This window comes from Ixodes scapularis, unplaced genomic scaffold (assembly GCF_016920785.2).
Source record: "Ixodes scapularis isolate PalLabHiFi unplaced genomic scaffold, ASM1692078v2 PGA_scaffold2__306_contigs__length_199485367, whole genome shotgun sequence".
NCBI classification, from domain to species: Eukaryota; Metazoa; Arthropoda; class Arachnida; order Ixodida; family Ixodidae; genus Ixodes; species Ixodes scapularis.
The window spans coordinates 61,616,501-61,635,403 of record NW_024609857.1 but is presented as its reverse complement, the minus strand read 5'-3'; the positions used below and the strand labels follow the sequence as shown (position 1 = coordinate 61,635,403).

Sequence of the window (18,903 nt, the reverse complement as noted above, 5' to 3'; positions counted from 1 at the left end):
TGGCTTGAAGAACCTCGGAGAATACAGCGACCTGTACCTAAAGACGGACTGCCTCCTACTGGCCGACGTTTTCCAAAACTTTAGACGCTGGACGCTGGAGACGTACGAAATTGAGGCTTTACATTTCGTATCGTTACCGTCCCTAAGCTTGTCGTGTGCGTTGAAACAGTCGAAAGTAAGACTGCAGCTAATTGACGACCCTGACACCTATCTCATGATAGAACAGGGTATTCGCGGAGGGATTACCCAATGCACGACCCGTCATGCTGTCGCAAATGTTCCGGGAACGGATACGTTTAACCCGCAGCACGAACCGTCTCAGATTTTGGACTTGGACGTCAACGGTCTGTATGCGGCGACAATGAGAGAAGCCCTGCCAGTGTCGGACTTTGAGTGGATGACGAAAGACGAGATTGCCTGCCTGAACATTGGTGACGTTCCAGATGACGCTCCGACGGGCTACATTCTGGAGGTAGACCTCAGGTATCCTCATCACTTACACGAGACTCATTCTGACTTTCCCTTGGCCCCGGTGAAGCAAAGCGTTCCCTACGATTGGTTGTCCGACTATCAAAAAAGTCTGATTGACAAGTTTGAAATGCCCAAAGAGGAATCCACTACGAAGCTGCTGCTCACACTTCACGACAAAACGAAATACGTTTTACACTACCGGATTTTGAAACTGTACATCCAGTTAGGACTAGAAGTCACCAAAATTCACCGAGTCCTAAAATTCTCACAGCGAGCGTTCTTGAGGGAGTTTATTGATTTTAACCACCAGCTGAGACAGCAAGCAACCAACTCCTTTCAGAAGAATCTTTCCAAACTGTTCATGAACAGCATATATGGCAAGACGATCGAGAATGCACGTAAACATGGACAGATTAAACTCTGCGTTCAAGAGGACGACATACTGAAAATGCTTCAGAAACCGAACCTGACGCAGTTTCGAGCACTTAGCTCGCAGGTCGTAATTTTCCAGTTTGCTCCGAAAGTGATCAAACTCAAGCAACCACTCTACGCAGGGTTCTCGATTCTTGAGATATCAAAAATAGTAATGTACGACTTCTTTTATAATCAACTTCGTCGTGCGATCCCCTCAGCGAGGGCTCTTTACTGCGACACGGATTCCTTCTTCCTACACCTTCAGGGATCAGACGTAGACGACAAACTCCTCCAACTCCGAGACGCATGCTTGGATACATCTGGATATCCAGAGAGTCACAAACTCTTTTCAACCGAAAACAAAATGAAGCTCGGCGTGTTAAAAAACGAATATCCGACTACTCACTTGGTGGCTTTTTGTTGCTTGAAACCAAAGCTATACAGCTTCAAAACAAGCAGCAACACGTGTTGCGTAAGAGCCAAGGGAGTAAAGAAATCCGAGTCTCGCAAGTTGACGTACGAACTGTACAAGCACGCTCTAGAGACGAAAACTTTGCACAGAGTGACGCAGCATTTGATTGCTCGAAAACTTAACGAGAACAAAAGCATCGCGGTCGAAAAGATTGCTCTGAATCCGTTCGACAACAAGCGATACATTTGCAGCGATGGGATTACGACGCTTCCTTTTGGCCATAAGAGCGTTTTAGGAAGCGAGCGATCAGCCTCCTCATCCACGTCCTGACCTTGTAAATATTTTTTGCATCGCTATTCGACAACTTCTTTTTTTTTTTCGCGTTATTGCTTGTGTTGCACATTTTTGTGCAAAGTGTTTCCTTTGGTTTCTTTGTCGCGTTGAGTAAATTTAAAAGCCATTATTGCATTTATATGTGTGCGTGTTTTTTGTTTTGTTTTGTTTTGTTTTGTTTTTTTAGAGCGAATGAAAATAAAAAAAGTGAAACACCATATCTGTCTCGTCTTTGGTCCGTATGGATGCGACCATGCTCCGGTTCATTTCTCACGTTGCTCGGTACAGCAGACAGCTAAAATTAGCGAGAGTTGTCGACATCTACAAAGCTGCCACTAACATTATCGAGAGATATCGCGTGATAATGGTAAAAGTTCACGCCAGCCAAGGGATTCAGGTGCGCGCCATCTACAAACGGATTCGGCAAGTCAGATGCATTGCGCGCGCGCGAAAATACGAGTGGACACACCTTAGGAGCACGCACAATTTAACTTTTCAGCAACAGATGGCGCAAGGTCAGACCCACGCTGCAAGATGTCGCTCATGCCCTAAAGCCTAGTTCACATGCAGCGGTTTTGGCCCTAGAGCGGCGCGATTTCTGCCGTCGCAACGCTCGTGCCGCAGAATTGCTGGTGCTGGCCAGAGCGCCGCGACGGCAGAAATCGCGCCGCTCTAGGGCCAAAACCGCTGCATGTGAACTAGGCTTAACAATGAAGACGTTTAGCAAAAAAGACGTGCGCCATCTATGAACCGAGATGTCAACTCATACGCCTAAAGCCCGGATTTAAACTGTGCACGCGCGAAATCGAGAATATGAGATGCGATCTTCACATGCAGAACTCGTGCTTCAATCCCGACTCTCTGAGTTCGAATCCAGTTAGGAGAAAGAATTTTTTGGTAAGATATTACCGCGCAGCGATTCAAATATCACGTGACGCTGGTCACATGACCCTCTAGGGAAAACACGCGATAATGTATTTCTCGTGACTAATGCCACGACGACGGACGACATATCTGTGACGTCATCGTGACAGTGCATTTTCCCTCCTGGCAGATGACTCAACAATCCTGAACTCTTCCGTCATCACATTTCCCTGCAGTGCCCTCCGGTGAATGACTCGGCAATTCCGCTACAAAATCCAAGCAGCAGGAAAACACGTGATCTGATTTGCACACAGGGACAACTAAGATGAGTTAAGCGCCCTGGGAAGCAATGTGCTTATAGCGCTGGGGGTAGGGTGTCGGGCTTCTGTGCTCAAGGTAGCGAGGTCGATTCCCAGCCACCGCAGGGCCTTTTTTAGCGAACAAAATGCATTTACCGCGCGGCGATTCAAATGTCACATGTCCTTCGTCGTCATGTGACCGTCCCACGCTATGACATCATAATGTGACGTCACCCTCTCAAGTTAATTCGTACCCTCTGGGAACACACTCATTTCTGTGCAGGTCCCGAAATTTGGGGCCGAGGACCGAGCCATGGGACATCACGTGGGATGGCGCCGAGTGTCGTTCTAACCTCTGACGTCATCATCACGTGACTACCGAATGATTGACAGGTCCCGATATTTGGGGTCCGAGGACCGGGTATGGGAGAGGACCACCCGACCTCTGACGTCATCATCATGTGACTCTGCCGAATGATTGACAGCTCCCGAAATTTGGGGTCCAAGGACCGGGCTATGGGAGAGGGCGTGGGAACGGGGCGTTGGCGTGGGAACGTGACGTCATGGTCACGTGGGAGGATGATACAGGATGGAAGCAAGGCACGTGCCGAGTACGTGCGCGGCATTTGTTTGCTTCCGTGTACGTGACCAGATTTTGTTTACTTCCGGCTCAATCGTGTATCATAATACACTACTCTACAGTCCTACAAGAAGAGTTTGAGAGGAGTTTGAGAGATGCAGACTTTGGATTTGATGGAGAGAACTTGGGGACGGGGGTCGAGATTTTAGACGAGGCGGGATGGTCTCCCAAGTTGGGACTTGTAACTAGAGTGTAAGTAAATACACATAGTTCTTTTCAAGCAGTGAGTCGACCTGTCACTCAGCGACGTTCATGCCACCACGCTACAGACCATCGGAGCGGAACCTGCCTCCCACACCACCGGGAGGAACAAACAACACAACAACTTTAACTGCAAGGTTGCAGGAGTATTGAATAATTATAGACATATTCTTCCAGTAAACAATAAAAAAAAACGAATTTATAATGTAGTTTTTTATTCACTTATCAGTTACGCCGATCTAGTTTGGGGAACGACCACAAAGGGACGACTACCACAGAAAAAACGTTCTTGGAATTATTAAAAACGTTCCTCGTGATCATCACTCTTTTCCTTTCTGAAAAATATAAAATCATTGATTTATAAAATATGTAATGTCAGTCATTCATTCATCCATTCATTTATGCATTCATTTGTTTGTTTAATTTTTGTACTCATTAACGGCGGTTTGCCTGAGTAATGATGCACAGAGTCGGTATCAAAAAGAAAGTGCCGAAAAACGACAAAAAAAAATGCTCGCATTAAAACCAAACATTTCCCTCACAAAAAAAGAAAAAAAAAGAAGAAAACACTTCCACATATTCTAATGCAGGTGCAACCGGCGCCAAATTCATAAATCGGAGGTACTTTTAAATTAACCGCCATTTCTGAAAATGGCGCACAATTGTGGCTACACTATCCGGTATTCGCCGCCATTACCAAAATAAGCCATGCGCCCCCGCGATTACCCCCGGGGCAATACATACCAGTTAAAATATCGCCGTTTAAATAAGGTTGCAAGGCTGGACTATTAATAGGCCGATTGGGCTACTTATTTTTGTAGTTGATGGGAAAATATGGTGGTTGGCCATTTGGGTATTTAGATTTTTTAAGCTATTTCACACCAAGGCTGGACAGTATCGCAATACAAATCTATCGGGATAATATCGTAGAAATACTTTCGGGTATCTGCATCTCTGTATCAAGATACATTTAAAAATTTATTTGTATTTCAGTACTTAAATGGCAGGCCAGGCTTAGGTAGTTAGTTACATTTGTTTATGAAAATAAACTGTTGGGTTTTTACGATAAACTGGAAACTACCTTTTTGGGGTGAGGGGTTCCAGACTTTGTAATACGAACCAGCTACTTAACACCATCTACAGAGAGAAAAACTGAAACAAAAGCTTGATATATTGCCCACAGAAACTAAAACACGAGCGCTACGATTCAACACGAACTGTTCCCTCAGCACCTCCACGGTTCGGGAAGAAAATTGTTTCTTTATGTATTTATATCTGTATTCCAAGATATTTTTTTTTTTTTTGCCGTTTCTGCAGTAGTATATCTCGGGGATATCCCGTTACCTTAAAAAGTCACTAAAAAGAAAAAATTTTTTTTTTAACAATTTGGTTGAGACTTGCGTGTTCAAAATTTAATTTTACGCGATTTAACAAAACAAAAAAAAAACAATTAGAGCAATATTGACGGCGCGAGACGCGATTTAATTGGTAGTCACCTCCTTTCCACTTGTTTTCTCTCTCCGTATTTCGGGCGCGTGGAGGAGAGGTAAATCGGCTTGGCCATCACGTTGAGGTGGGAAGAGCAAACGACCGAGAATGACCCGTGACGTTATGAACTTTGCGCGCGGAATTTCAGATAAATTTCTAGCCGTCAATATTGCTCGAAAAAATTGTTTTTTCGCGTAAAATTTATTTATTGATGCGCGTGTCCCAACCAAACTGTTAAAAAAAAAAAAACATTATTTTTGTCTTTTCAGGGGTTCTTTAAAGAAAAATGTATTTCAGTACCTTTATTTTGACCTTAAAGTAGATGTATCTCAATGTTTGTATTCCGGAATAAAGCTTTGGGTATCCCTGCTCCGCCATGTTTCACACACGAAATTCAAGCAATTTCAAAGCACTTGTTTTCTAAAAACATCGGATTTTTGAGCCAGGCAGGAAACAAATATTAGTTCAAGAGAGTACGAAAGTAAACTATCCATGTCACAAGCGTCACAATACAATAAGTAGGTCATCAATGGTGTTAACTGGTTGCAAAGACGCAATCGTTTTTATCTGAAGTATCGTCCGAAGTCTTTTTTTGGCGAGTTTCAATATTTGCAGTAATGTACCCGTGCTCCGCCATTGTTTATGGAGACTAGTAACATTTGGTGTTCTTGTTGCATTCTTTTGTAAATTCATATATTATTTCATCATTTTTCAAAAGAATTGTTACAAATATACCCCGTATGAAGTTTTATACGTGGGCTTTATATATGTATTTGGGTTTTATACATGTATTTGGCCTATTTTTATTCCCGAACATTTGACTATTTCTGGTGTATTTCTAAAACAAAATATTTGGCGAGTTTGTCTGGGAGTATCTGGCAACCGTGTGTATAGGAAATTAGAGGACACCATGAAAGATTGCGTTAAAAGTGCGTGTATTTTACTTTGAAAGTACCTTGTATTCATTGTATCTTACTTCAAGTGCACCCGGTGTGCAATACTTTACTTCAAGTACATTATCTCTCATTTACTTTGTACTTTAAGTGATTTATAGGTGTACTTTACCCAACATTTCTTGAAGGGTTTTTGAAAAGAGTCGACTACCGGCCCCTCGCCATGCCCCTCAAATGAACTGCGGCAACAACCGTGGAGCTACGGTACCTGGAGCGCGTCTCCGACTTTAGCGTCCTATCCCGCCCACTCATCGAAAGTGGTCCCGAAGTTGCAACAAAGTAAGTCATACAAAGCCGGAGCGTCACGCTGTCGGGTGTCGCGGTCCCTGTGGATGGTGTTAGGAGTCCCGGTAAATAGTACGAGCGAACGCGAGTGTCGCTGTCGTCACGGCGTTAATTCCTGGTTGCCGAAGCTTCCATGGACTCTCAAACGCGCGAGCGACCTGCGGCAAAACAGCCGTCCGCCACATATCCACCGTCGCTGCTGTGACACTCTCAGGATTGCGGCCGGCGACAGTGAAACAATTCTATGACGTCATCAGGCTGAAATCTAGGTACTTTTTTAGACTCGATTAACACGCCAGTCGGAGGCGCGTTCCTGGCACCATAGTGGCGCTGCACACTCTGATGCGCCTGCGACGTTATATGACGTCAGCGACACGTGAGGTCATGTCACGTGACATCACAATTTCCTAACTAAATGTAGCGGATACATTTTTCAGCGCGCCTTTTTTTATGGCTGCCAATATCTCCAATATGACGCCACTTGACACTATATCACATGCCCTTACGGGAATATTTGACTTCGCTGTCATCGACGCCACAATTTACATTTACCAGTCATTTTTAGTGAGAAACAATTACCGGTCAATTTGGCTGGAAATCACAGTATCACGTAAGACTGTGCCATCACAATTTCCCCGCAGTATTAAGCGGGGAACATGTTCCGCTAATTTTAGCGGTCGAATTCCCTCCCCAAAATTAGCGGGACAAGTTCTCCGCTGAATCTAGCGTGAAATTGTGACGTCACATGGCACTGTAACGTCACAATGTTACGGTGATACTGCAATTATCCGCTAGATTGAGCGGGAAGCGTTTCCCGTTCAATTCAGAGGGCCAGCACCCTATCCGAAACACGAAACACCCTGAAATCGCTGGCGGAACTTCGCCAATAATAGCTATCGGCGTAAAAAAATTAGGACTGCAGGAATCACAGCCTACACTCAATACACTCGCAGCACAACAGATGTATGTATGCACGGCGGCTGTTCCCTTTGAATCGGGCGGTGTCTTGCACCACCTAACCAAATAGTATTTTTAGCTCCACGCAGCTAGTTTAGAGTGGCGCCACCTCGATTTTTCACAAAGAATTATTGCCGGTAGGGTTCACCGGCTCGACCTCAGATGGCGCCATCGGAGGCTTTGGTTTGCGTGGAAAAATTATCCGCCAGATTTGAATAGTTTTCATAGTTGAGCAATTAATTTCATTTCTGCATCAATCTACCCGTTAGGCATCCACAATAGGTATAGTTTTCTGAATCTATTTAAGAGTGAAGCACGGTTATACTTCCCACCTCTCCCGTCGCTCCCGTCCCAGTTTTATTTATTTATTTATAGATACTACGACCTCATATGAGGTCATTGCAGGAATGGAAAATATAGGTACATGAACAATACAATGAAGAAAAACAAGATGCCCTTGAAAATGATTAACTTAAAACGACATGCATTAAGGGGAAGAAAGATTGTTAATTGCGCGAATAAAATCAACACTAGAAAGCATACGAATCTGTCCGTCAGTTAAGTTCTAGTCATCAATAGTTACTGAAAAAAAACGAATTTTTAAAACAATTTATATGACACAGAAAGGTAACAACATTGAATGGATGAGATCGTCTGGTGCGCGTATTAGTAAAAATTGAAGTGTATTTAGTTGGCCCTATGGCGCAGTCTTCAGTGACAATTCTGTGGAACATTTTAAGTCGATCTATCTTTCGCCTCCAACACAGGGTTGGAGCCCAAGAGATGGCAAAGGTGATCAAGGAGAGGAATTGCGGTCATGCCTACTAAAAATAAAAATTTCAGCCTTGGCCTCAGTGGATTCAAGTAGACTAACATCTTTTTTAGATAGGGGTCCGAGACAATAGATCCATGCTTTAGAATGGGCCTAACAAGGGTTCTGTAGCTGGTTAGTTTGACTTCCTTGGTAAAGCGTTTGAGAGTCCACCTGACATGTCCCAACTTCTTAAGGGCTCGGGAGTAGATAAAGAAGACATGTCTATCCCATCTAAGATTGGGCGTAATAAAAACACCTAAGCATTTAAACTCGATAAAATCATTTAAAAGTTTATTGTAGATAGCATAACTAAAACAAGCGGCGATCTTTTATTTTTAAATCTCATAAATACATTCTTATCAAAGTTTAAGTCCGTTTGCCATTTTCTAATCCAATTAAGAAAGCGCACAAAAGATTCGTTAAGTAACAGCTGATCGTTAATGGACGTGATGTCATTGTACAGAACGCAATCATCGGCATAAAGACGAATATTAACCGGTATGTTTTTACAACATAATTGATGTACAAAATAAATAGAAGATGACCTAACGCCGATCCTTGCGGCAAACCCGAACTAACCGAAACCTCCGAAGAGATTTCAGCAGCAAATGAAACAAACTGCGACCTGCAATTCAGGTAATAAGAAATCCAGTTTAATTTCCGTGTCAGTGCATGCGAAGGCAACACCAAGAGAAGAGGGAAAGGACGAGCACTAGGAAGGCGGGACGGGAGAGGAGGCAATATAGGACGATGAGAGAAAGAGAGAGCACTAGGAATGTTAGAGAAGATGGGAGGTTTCTCTCCTCCTAGCCAGCCTTCCTAGTGCTCGCCATTTCTCCCCTCGCCTGGTGTTGCATTCGCCTGTACTGGACGCAACTATAGTGACACAGAGTATAGTAAAAGGGTACTCTTAAGGATGACTTTTAACTTCAAAAATAACTTGGGGTGCGATACTCTATCAAAACGCCTTCGAGTAATCAATGAAAATGGTGCCAACTTTTCCTCTCTTATCCAAGGATAAAGAGATGTCATGAGTGAATTCCGGAAGTTGCGTAGTGGTTGAGAATTGTTGGCGAAAACCATGCTGTTGAGGACAGAGAAATGAATTATTTTAAGATGCTTGGAAATGTGTTGCTATGTGTTCGAGAAGCTTACTGGATGAAGACGTAAAAAAAAAATGGTGTATAATTATTAGGGCTGTTTGTTAACCTGTTTCTATATGGGAATTATTCTTGCTGATTTCCAAAGTCGAGGTACCGTTCCGGAGGAAAGTGACTTCTTGAAAATAATAGCTAAGTATCTCGACGTCCAATCTGAATAACGATGCAAAAAGGAATTCAGAATGACATCCGGGCCAGGGCACTTTTTGCAGTCGAGGTTCAAGAGCGAATTGTGTACACCGGAAACACTAACCTGGATATTTGCTAACTACGCACACACAACATTTGAATGAAAACTAGGTTCACTGCCCCCCCCCCCCCCCCCCCAATTCTAAGAAATACAAAACACAGTAAAAACGTTTATTAAGGCCACTAGAGATAACTACAGAGTCACTCACACATTTATCCCGAATAATAAAACTACGAGGAGTGTCATTTCTAAGAATGCTAGAGCTCCAAAACTCTGCAGGATTTGACATCACAAATCGAGATAGGGTAACATTAAAATATTTAACCTTTGCGGCATCCATTTTTTGTTGTAAATGTTTACTCAAACATTCAAACCGGTTTTCCTCTACGTGATAAGCATAATGTCTCAATTTTCAACTCCTCTTAACGTGACGTGATACTTCCAACATCTCTCTAGTAATCCATGGGCGAGTAGAATTCTTTTTGGTTTTAACATGATTTTTTTTAACGCAATCACAATCTAATATTTAGAATTGGTTTAGCAGCACGTCAACATCACAGTCATGACTTGGGGCAACAAATTCATCAAGATATAAATCAATTACATCAAGAATGGACGCGTCATCAGCTCCCTCAAAGTCCAGTACTGTGACAATTTCAGGATTCGCATGTAAAATACTGATATTTGGCGTTGTAAAAACAGCTCTGAGATCTGATAAATCCCCTATAACGGAACATTCATAACCAGACAAAGTAATGCTATGACTAAGAAAAACAAGGTAAAGGATTGAATTATTTCTAGTACACTGATTAACTACTGGATCCAAATCGAATGACACTGCAACGTCCAACAAGGGCATTACACAGAATTTTATCAAAGCTACCTGCCGTTATAGCGTACTCCAATTTAGGCAAAGAGCATTGAAATCACACGCAAGTATGAGTTTCAAGTTGCCAAGGTTATGTTTCAATATGATAATGATGAATATCAAACAGCAATTGAGCGGAAGAGCTAGGAGCTCTGTAAATAGCCCCAATTACAAGGACGAACTTATCTACATGCACCTTGCACCACAATGACTTTGTATTTGGTAAGCAAGGAAGGACAAAGAAAAGAACGTCAGACGTGAAAAAAATGCAACGCCACCAGCTCTTCCAGAAGACGTATGGCAACGAGCCACATTACAATTAGGGCGAGTAAATTCGCAGTCAAGTACGGAATCGTGCAGCCAAGTTTCAGTGACACAAATGATATGCGGGGAATGACGCTGCAATGCAAGCACGTTCAGTAGACTTTGGAAAAAGGCTTCTGGCATTAAGATTGAACAAGGAAAGGTTATTTTGCTCGAGTTAGTCCGAATGTGCAGAAACGACTGGACTGGTAGCTCTTACTAAGCCGTTGTTAGACTCACCCCATGTGTGCCGGATGTTATTGACCAGTGCGTAGTCATGACGTAAAATAAGTAAGAGCCATTTCACCTGAGGTCAGCCGTATGACGCCAGAGCTGCCTACGGATATTACTGACACGCCGTGGCGTCACACAGGGGGGTGGGGGGGGGGGGGGGCGGATTGCTTCGGGTGCAGCGCCCAAGGGGGTGTCGCGGCGGGCTCCCGCCCCAAGTGCCACTGACTCGGGTGCCACAGTCATTTTGGGGAGTTAAGAACAGATGGTTTGTCATTTGACGCTACGGTGTCTAGTGATGATGCCACGTGATGCCATGGCGACACTTAAGGTGACGTGACGGGATGTCACGGTGACGATATATAGTGTCACGTTACACCGTGACGTCATAGTGTAAAGTCGTGGTGTCACGTGTTATGGGACATTTGAACTAAATCTAGGGGCGCAACCCGAGAGTGCGGGTCAATACATACACCAAAAAACCTTGTAGTGTATAATTGTAAATTTTTCTCGCAGTCTCAGGGATTTCGGCATCTTATGTGATACGTTTTACGTTTGTCACGTGATCCGTGTGACTGGACACAGGGCACGTGACGTGAGGTCACGTGACGGTCGCGTTGACATGGGTTTGCCATGGGGTATGCGCGGACGTAGGAACGAACGGTGTGAAAACATGTCTAGAAGTAGAAGGTCCGTGTTATCGAGCATTCCGTTACTCGAAGAACGTCTCCTGTACGCGATGGTGCGTGATCACTGAGACACTGACCCATTCCGGGGAAGCAGGACGCCCGGACCCAGAGGCTGTGCCGCACGTCGTCGTCGTAGCGGGGCGCCGACACGATGCCGTTGAGCAGCTCGCTCTCCCGTTGCAGGTAAACGTTCGAGCCGACGCCTTCCTCCTCCAGCTCCCGTAGGCTGCGGCCGCGGCTGCAGATCAGCTCTGCGTCCGACGGAGGGAATGACGAGAGAGGATGCACAATCGCGACCCGGTGAAGGCAAGCTGAATCCTGGGGCCAGGCCCTTATACATGACTCGCACATACGTCACATCAGCGACCATTCTGGGGCCTTGTTGCTGAGTGCGTATCTTCTGCCTAGATTGGGCACAATTGAATATAGCGGTCTCACCAAGCGCTCGGCGCCCATGTGTGACGCCGCCATAACCTTAGACCACAGAAGGCGTTCGGCAATGGACAGGAGGGCCCGTGCCGTCTTGGTTCAACAACAGCTGCGTGGGCTCCAACAAAACGGGGTAAAAACCTGTTTTGTTCGAGGCGACGCATCTGTTGCCATAGCAATTCGTACGTCGCGAGCCGTTGCACTCCGTCCTACTCAAGCAAGTGTGTGAATCCCCCTGTAGGCTCTGCACGTGCAGAGTTCCAACGGGGTTGTCGCACGTGCAGAAAGACAGTTCTCTCGATGCATTGCGGCAGCGGTGTCCAAGTCAAACTGCCTGGTGAGATCGAGTTCATTCGTTGTTCTCGGCTAAAACAAGTATAATTGGCCACCAACATGATGCGATGCCGTTACGTTCGAGCCATTGATTAGGGGCCTGGGCACGCAACCAAACAAGGGCTGCTCGCGGACATATTAAAAAGCAATTGTTAGCATTTACTGAACACGTCGAACTGTCAAAAAGATGCTTAATCTACCTCGGCGTCTTTTTTTTAAATTTTTTGTTTGATAGTGGGACAAGTTTGTACAGCAGGCGCCGTTTTCAGGCTTCGTGCGCGTGGCGCGTGTTTCACTCACTTTCATCGTGTTTCACAGTCCCAAGGTGTTGTTACTCCGAAGCGCAGCTTATTTGAGAGAGAGAGAGAGGAAGAGATGATAGCGCGTCCTCGGAGCTCGGCGTTCTGACCTCCAAGCGTGCCCCCATTTCCTTCTCGCCCTCTCTTTCTATGGGTAAATTCCCAGCTGTATTCTAGGCGTCGGCGTCGTGCTAGGCAGAACACTCCCGCGTGCACTTCCCGTGACATCCGACAAATCGCGCGCACTTAGGCTGTTGTCGGGCAGTTATGTCTCGTGCGGTTGGCGGGCGACGCCGCATCCCTCGTCATATGCGGAACGCAAGTTCGTCTGCTTCTTTAGCGGGGGTTGCGTTGACGTCAAAACGTCGAGCTCTGATTGGCTCCGATTGGAAGGCAAGTGGGTAGACCTCAAAGGCAGCTAGCACCGAGGACTACCCCCTATCCTTTCAATCAAAATCAATCAGAGCTCGGCGTTTTGAAGTCAACGCAACCCCCGCAAAAGAAGCGGACGAACTTGCGTTCCGCATACGGTGAGGGATGCGTGCACTGTCAGATGCAACTTCCCACTCGCATGCTCTGCAGGTAAGCAGGGACTCGTGTGTGCAGTGCGTTCTCTTTCCTACATGCTTTCGCAACCACATGTGATCGAGTAAATAAAGAGTGGATGATATGAATGAAAGTGTGTACGCGAAATAACGGATATCGCTGTCACTCCTTTCAACACGGCGAAGAGGTGCGCATTTTTCTCTTTCCATTGCGCTCTCCTATAAGCTTTGGATACGGATTCAGGAAGCTCACATTCTACTGTTGTGCTTCTCGCTGTTTGTTTTAACAATTCTGCAGAACCGGAAAGCATATCCTGCGTTTTCAGGTAAAGTTTAAGATAACTGCATACATAGTTTTCAGTTCCAAGGCGCTGACCTGTCGCAAATTTGAAATGTAGCTCGGTTAGAGGCTCCATTGCTAGGATAGACTATTTTCAAAAAGTCCATCAAGCAACATTGATGGTCGTCATTGGTTGGGAAGCGTGTGATTGGATCCGAGTGCTTGCCGAATCCTGAAGCAGCGCTCGAGTCCAATACAAGATCAGAGTGTGGGATCAAGCAATGGCGGATAGTCGTTGGCGCGGACTTTTGAAAGGAGTGTATTGCGCACTTTCGCCAAGCAACAACCGCGATGCTTGGTACAATGTGTACGGGACGGGGGTTCTCTGCCATTACGCGCTAAACCGTTGCCTGCACGGCTACGGTGGCCGGTGAATAGATGCTCTACAGGTGAGGGCTTACCTGGCGGTATGAAGTAGACGGTGAGGAAGTGAATGTCCTGTCCTTGAATGTTGTCCATGAGGTATCCCGCTCGAGGATGCGCCTTGCCACGCCCCGCGCGGAACTGGGCAAGAGGCGGGCCACGTGGAATATGGGCGCGAACATAGGTATTGAAAGTATAATGAAATGTAAAGGAATATGGACTATTAACTTTGCTTACGCTGCAATAGGCGAGTTTCTCAGGTATATATGCGAGATTGATTTCCTCTCTCGGCACTTGGCTGCGCCTAAAGTTCCCCGCTTTCGGCGCGGGGGCCCTGCAACGACTCGGTCTGGTTTTTAATTTGCACTAAACCTGAGCGCACTGAACGTAGTAACTTAATGAAACTTTTTTTTCTTCTCGAATTTCGCTTTATTTTAAATGTTATAGGCAAATTAAAATTACAAAAACAAGCAAAATAACCTCCTTCATGACGTCCTTGGTCGCTGAAGTGGCCGTGAACTAGAGGAGGGGTAGTGAGCTCAGCGAGCGCTCACGGCTGCCGCACTCCGTGTTGACAGCTCAAGAGGGTGCCACTAAATCATGTGCTGCATAGGCTCTGTGAAGCGGGCGGCCAGGACGGCTCGCATTGCACTTGCCGCGCGATTAAACACTAATTCGGCATGCCACTTCATTGGCCACAAATGACAGCAAACACGGGGTGAAGATCAGTTCAGAACGGGAGCCACTTCGGGCTGCCATACCGCCAAACGGCCAAACCGCAAGACAAACCTGCCTGCCGAAGGCCTTCGGAGCGCTCGGAGCCGGTGGGATCCTCGAGGCCATACGACCGCAACGCTGCCGGGTACATCCGGGACCTTTCTACGCTCGCGGCACGTTGGTGCCTGATCCCACTTCACCTTTCTGGTATGCGCCGACTTTTCTACCGATTTGTGGAGGGTTCTTGTTTCCGTACTTTATAAACTGCATTTGTTTCTTTTCTGATCCAAAATACTGAACAAATCTACTTTCATAAACAATTGAAATGGTTCGCGCCACTTTTGTATTTCGACTAAAAAAAGTTTTATAGCGGCTTGACCAGTAGTAAGGCCAGGGCCTAAAACGTCACGATGTCCTCACATATCGCGCCCTTTCGGCACCGCGGGTCGCCCCTGCAGGTGGAGGAGGTTTCCGCGTCGTCCGGTTAGAATATGACGCACTGATATTTAGTTACACTCTCCGTGCCCGCTGGCTTACCCGAACCTCAAGGAAAGTGGAGACCGCAAAAAAGGTAGACACTTCAATATGATTGCCCCTTTATTCTTTTATACATTGAGGGGAAAAGAAATTAGCACGTATTTTGCGAGCGTCCTCTTGACATTTATCGGTATTTAATTTGTGTCAGATTAATCGGTAAAGAAATTACACAAATAAGTCACAAATAAGCAAGAAGTGGTTGACAAATGCGGGAAAAGAGATTACAAAAACATCCTTCGGTGCTTTATGAGCATGGATTCGCAGCCTCATCCCGACGTTTGTTAGCGTTTTTATTACGGGCACGGAACTTAATAATATATCAGGTATAAAATTACATTAAAAGCTATGAATTATCTCTCTGATAATTTTTTCTTCTGCATATTGTTCGAACAACCCCCGCCCCCCACTGAAAAAAAAAAATAAAAAAGAAGGAATTTTGCATTGAATTATTGCTGCTATCTTGTAAATACTGGAAACCAAAACCTACGACCGATAGTTCTTGTACAACAAAGTTCGGTTGAAGAGTACACGTCTAATGATACGATTACACTTGAAAAAAAAAAATGAAAAAAAGCGTTTTGACGTCATCCAAATCCGGTCGGCAGAAAAAAAGAAAAAAAGCGTGCCGTTTTTATTTGTTGTTTCCCGCCGTGCCTGCGCGGTTCGAGTTCTCCAGGAGCTCCAGGAGTACGACGAGACTCCACGATGGTCACCCTCTCGCGCGTCGTCACGTCGTTTAACTTCGTTTTGCACCCGCTTCTCGATATCAATAAAGACGTTTTCAGCACCACCACCTCTCGTTTCAATACGGTCAGTCTAAACAAAGAACGACACGTTTTCTAGTGTCCAACACTTGACTGTTACGTGATATCATATATAGGAGCAAGTCCGCTGTGCTGTCAGAATGAGTATACAATGTTTCCTCACCGATACGAGATAAAGACAATCAACCAACGACTGAAAATGGGACAGAACTCGCGTAAGTGCCGCCCGCCCCGAATTCCACAGCTCGTCCTCGTAGGCGCTGCGTTTGACGTTCAAATGCACCCTTCTGTTGGAGGGTCGAATAATCCTAAGGTATTAAAGAGCCCCTCTGCTGACAGCTAGAAGACAGGGAAGTATGGTAGGCACGATTTGCAATTCAGACAGGCTAAGGACGTTAAAAGACACAATTTGCACCTTGCTTTTTGGTTGGCCTGCACACAACGGAAACTATTTTTTTCGGCTGCAAATTTCGGTCTCGGACGACACCACCTCGAATAATGAAAGCCAGTGCATGAACATCCTCTACCTCCGCGTGACGTCATCACACTCGGATGGCGCCAACTCAGCCACTGGGCCCGAGCCAAACGCCAAGTGTCCTTCGACGCACTGATTGGCCACGAGGACAAGCCGAGCGCTGACGCAGTGCTCGTGTCCAACCAGTGCATGCGCTCGATCTTACTGTAATGACTCCGAAATTCTATGGCGCAGGATCTTTGATTATTTTGGATAGGGGAGAGTGGGGGAGGGGCAGGAAAGTTTTCACTCTTTTAGTGTAGTTTGATGGGCACATAGAAATATTGCTCCATGTTCCTAAATGCAGGGTGCAAAACCGTTTACATCAGCTGAACGGCTCTTTCTCCTAACTCTTCTGGAAATGTTAAAAAAGGGCAACTAAAAATGTGTCCTATTCCACCCTCCCCCCAGGGAGGAATTGGACACATGCAAGATTGCGCTAACAATTTTACTAGTGAATATATAGGGCAGAAGGGTCTTCAATAAATATAATGCCCGATTGCAGTCATATTTTTTTCCTTCGATTGTCTGTGGTTTTGAACCGGTTAATAAGATTACCGTAACATTTTACACAAAACAAATAAATGTTGGCCTAAATGCAGTATGAATGAGAGGATTTACCATTATTACAGGTTAACCTTAGTGTTTATAGACCAGTCAGAGTAGCAATCTTTATAAATGGAGAACTGAGACACCGTCCCATCCTTCCCACCACTGTCCCATTCCTCCCAAAGTTCCTTGCACACGGTAAGTTGTCAATTGTGGCAATAGGGGAGATGTTAAGCTTAAGATAGCAGTGGTTGAAAGCACCTTATTAACACATATTATCAAGGTTTAGTTTACTACAGCTGTTGGCCAAACCATTTTGGTTAAACAATTTATAAAAACAAATGTGTGCAACTTATTTTTTAGTGCATGGTGACGTGACAACCGTCGACTCAGATCGCGTACAATACGCCAAGCGGGTACGCCATTACAGTTGAAGGTAGATTGATGACGCTACCACAGCGTCATCCATCTAGCAGCTCATAAACTTTTTAGAACTATCGAAAACATATATTGACTGTATTACTCCTCGCACCGCCACATCCCTCCCCGCTCTCCCTTATTATTAAGGTTGTTCAAACCAATCCCGCTCGCCGCCGACTTCCAAGTGTTGACGGCTGGCGTCAAAATTAGCGCGGTTTCTCACATGGATCCCCCAGTAAGAACGCACCGTAAAGATCCAGAAACATATCTTAGAGCTGTGGACATACGGTACAGCAGAAATAAGCAGATTTGTAAGGTTCCAAATGGACGTTAGTGCAGAATCCTGCTTCATCGCGCGAATGTCAGCTTTGGGGTGACAGTACCTCTGGTCGTGTTGCTGCGCTCTCTCTGCTCACTTACCCCGGACTGAAGTCCCGCAATGACTCCATTCACGTCGTAGAGGAGAACCACCGAAGGGTCGCCGTCCTTCATAAACCTCAAGCCATAGAACGTGCCTGGAGCAAACGGTGGGTTTCAGTTTAGTTTGTAGCGTCCGCTCCTGCACCTGATCGACCACCGAAAATTCGGTGAGTGGAATATTTTTTGTTGTAGTTATTTGGATGACCCGTTGAAAACTTATACAGTGATGTCACATTAATGTGGACACCGCCGTGTTCCCAAAAGTCGTCCATAATGTGAGTTGTCCATAACAATCAGACAAAAATGCGCGTATTTTCTCACTTTGTCCCCTAAAAGGGTGTCCATATCGCGGGTTATTCATATTAACAGGGTCCATAGTAACGAGACATGACTGTATAATGCCAGGGGGATCATAAAATCGCAACCTCTGAGACGACTGTCTTTGTATTGAGGCAGAAGTTTTTAAATAATAATCGTATTTATTTTAACTCTAGAGGAGGGAGGTGGACAGGAGAAAAAGTTGCACGAAGCAGCTTGACGATGCTCCCGCCACCCGTCACTAGTCAATACAGGCGCCACTGCAGAAACAGACAGTAAACTATATTAAAACACAAATTAAAAAAAGAAAACACAAGAAAACAGACAAAAAAGATGAAAACAAGCGGTTATACACAAAAAAAGAAAAGGAAGTGAAAAGTACATGAGAAACAAGCTCTCGCAAGATTAGAAAGATTCAGCAGCAATGAAGTATGCGATCAAAATCTTTTTTGCCGACATCTCTGCAATTATATTAATATGCAACAATTTATTTCAAAGTATGGCTAAGTCATACAAAGCCCATTGATCCCCGTATCGGTATGTTGCAGGTATTTTAATAACGGGTATTCTATAAGAATAAACGTGTGTACTCAAATTGAATATTTGCGCTGAAGTTCCATTTGTTTTGCTCTAAATTCTGTTTTAAAAAAGTAGGCTATACGAAAATCGTCCAGGGAAGAGGGGAAGGGGACATGTTGATATAAATCGTTCACGTATCGTCAGAATCTAGGAACTCAGCGGAAGTCCGTTTAACATTGCTACATCCAGAGATTTCAACAACCA

The 18,903-nt window shown here is 45.1% G+C and overlaps 1 protein-coding gene across 1 annotated transcript; it reads left to right on the top strand.

Moving 5' to 3' along the window:
- The first annotated feature begins 241 nt into the window (after positions 1 to 241).
- On the top strand, positions 242 to 1,627 carry LOC115329348. Its single transcript, XM_029990914.4, has one exon. It carries the CDS (start codon positions 362 to 364, stop codon positions 1,625 to 1,627), a length of 1,266 nt encoding a protein of 421 aa, XP_029846774.4. The 5' UTR covers positions 242 to 361.
- Positions 1,628 to 18,903: the final 17,276 nt, after the last annotated feature.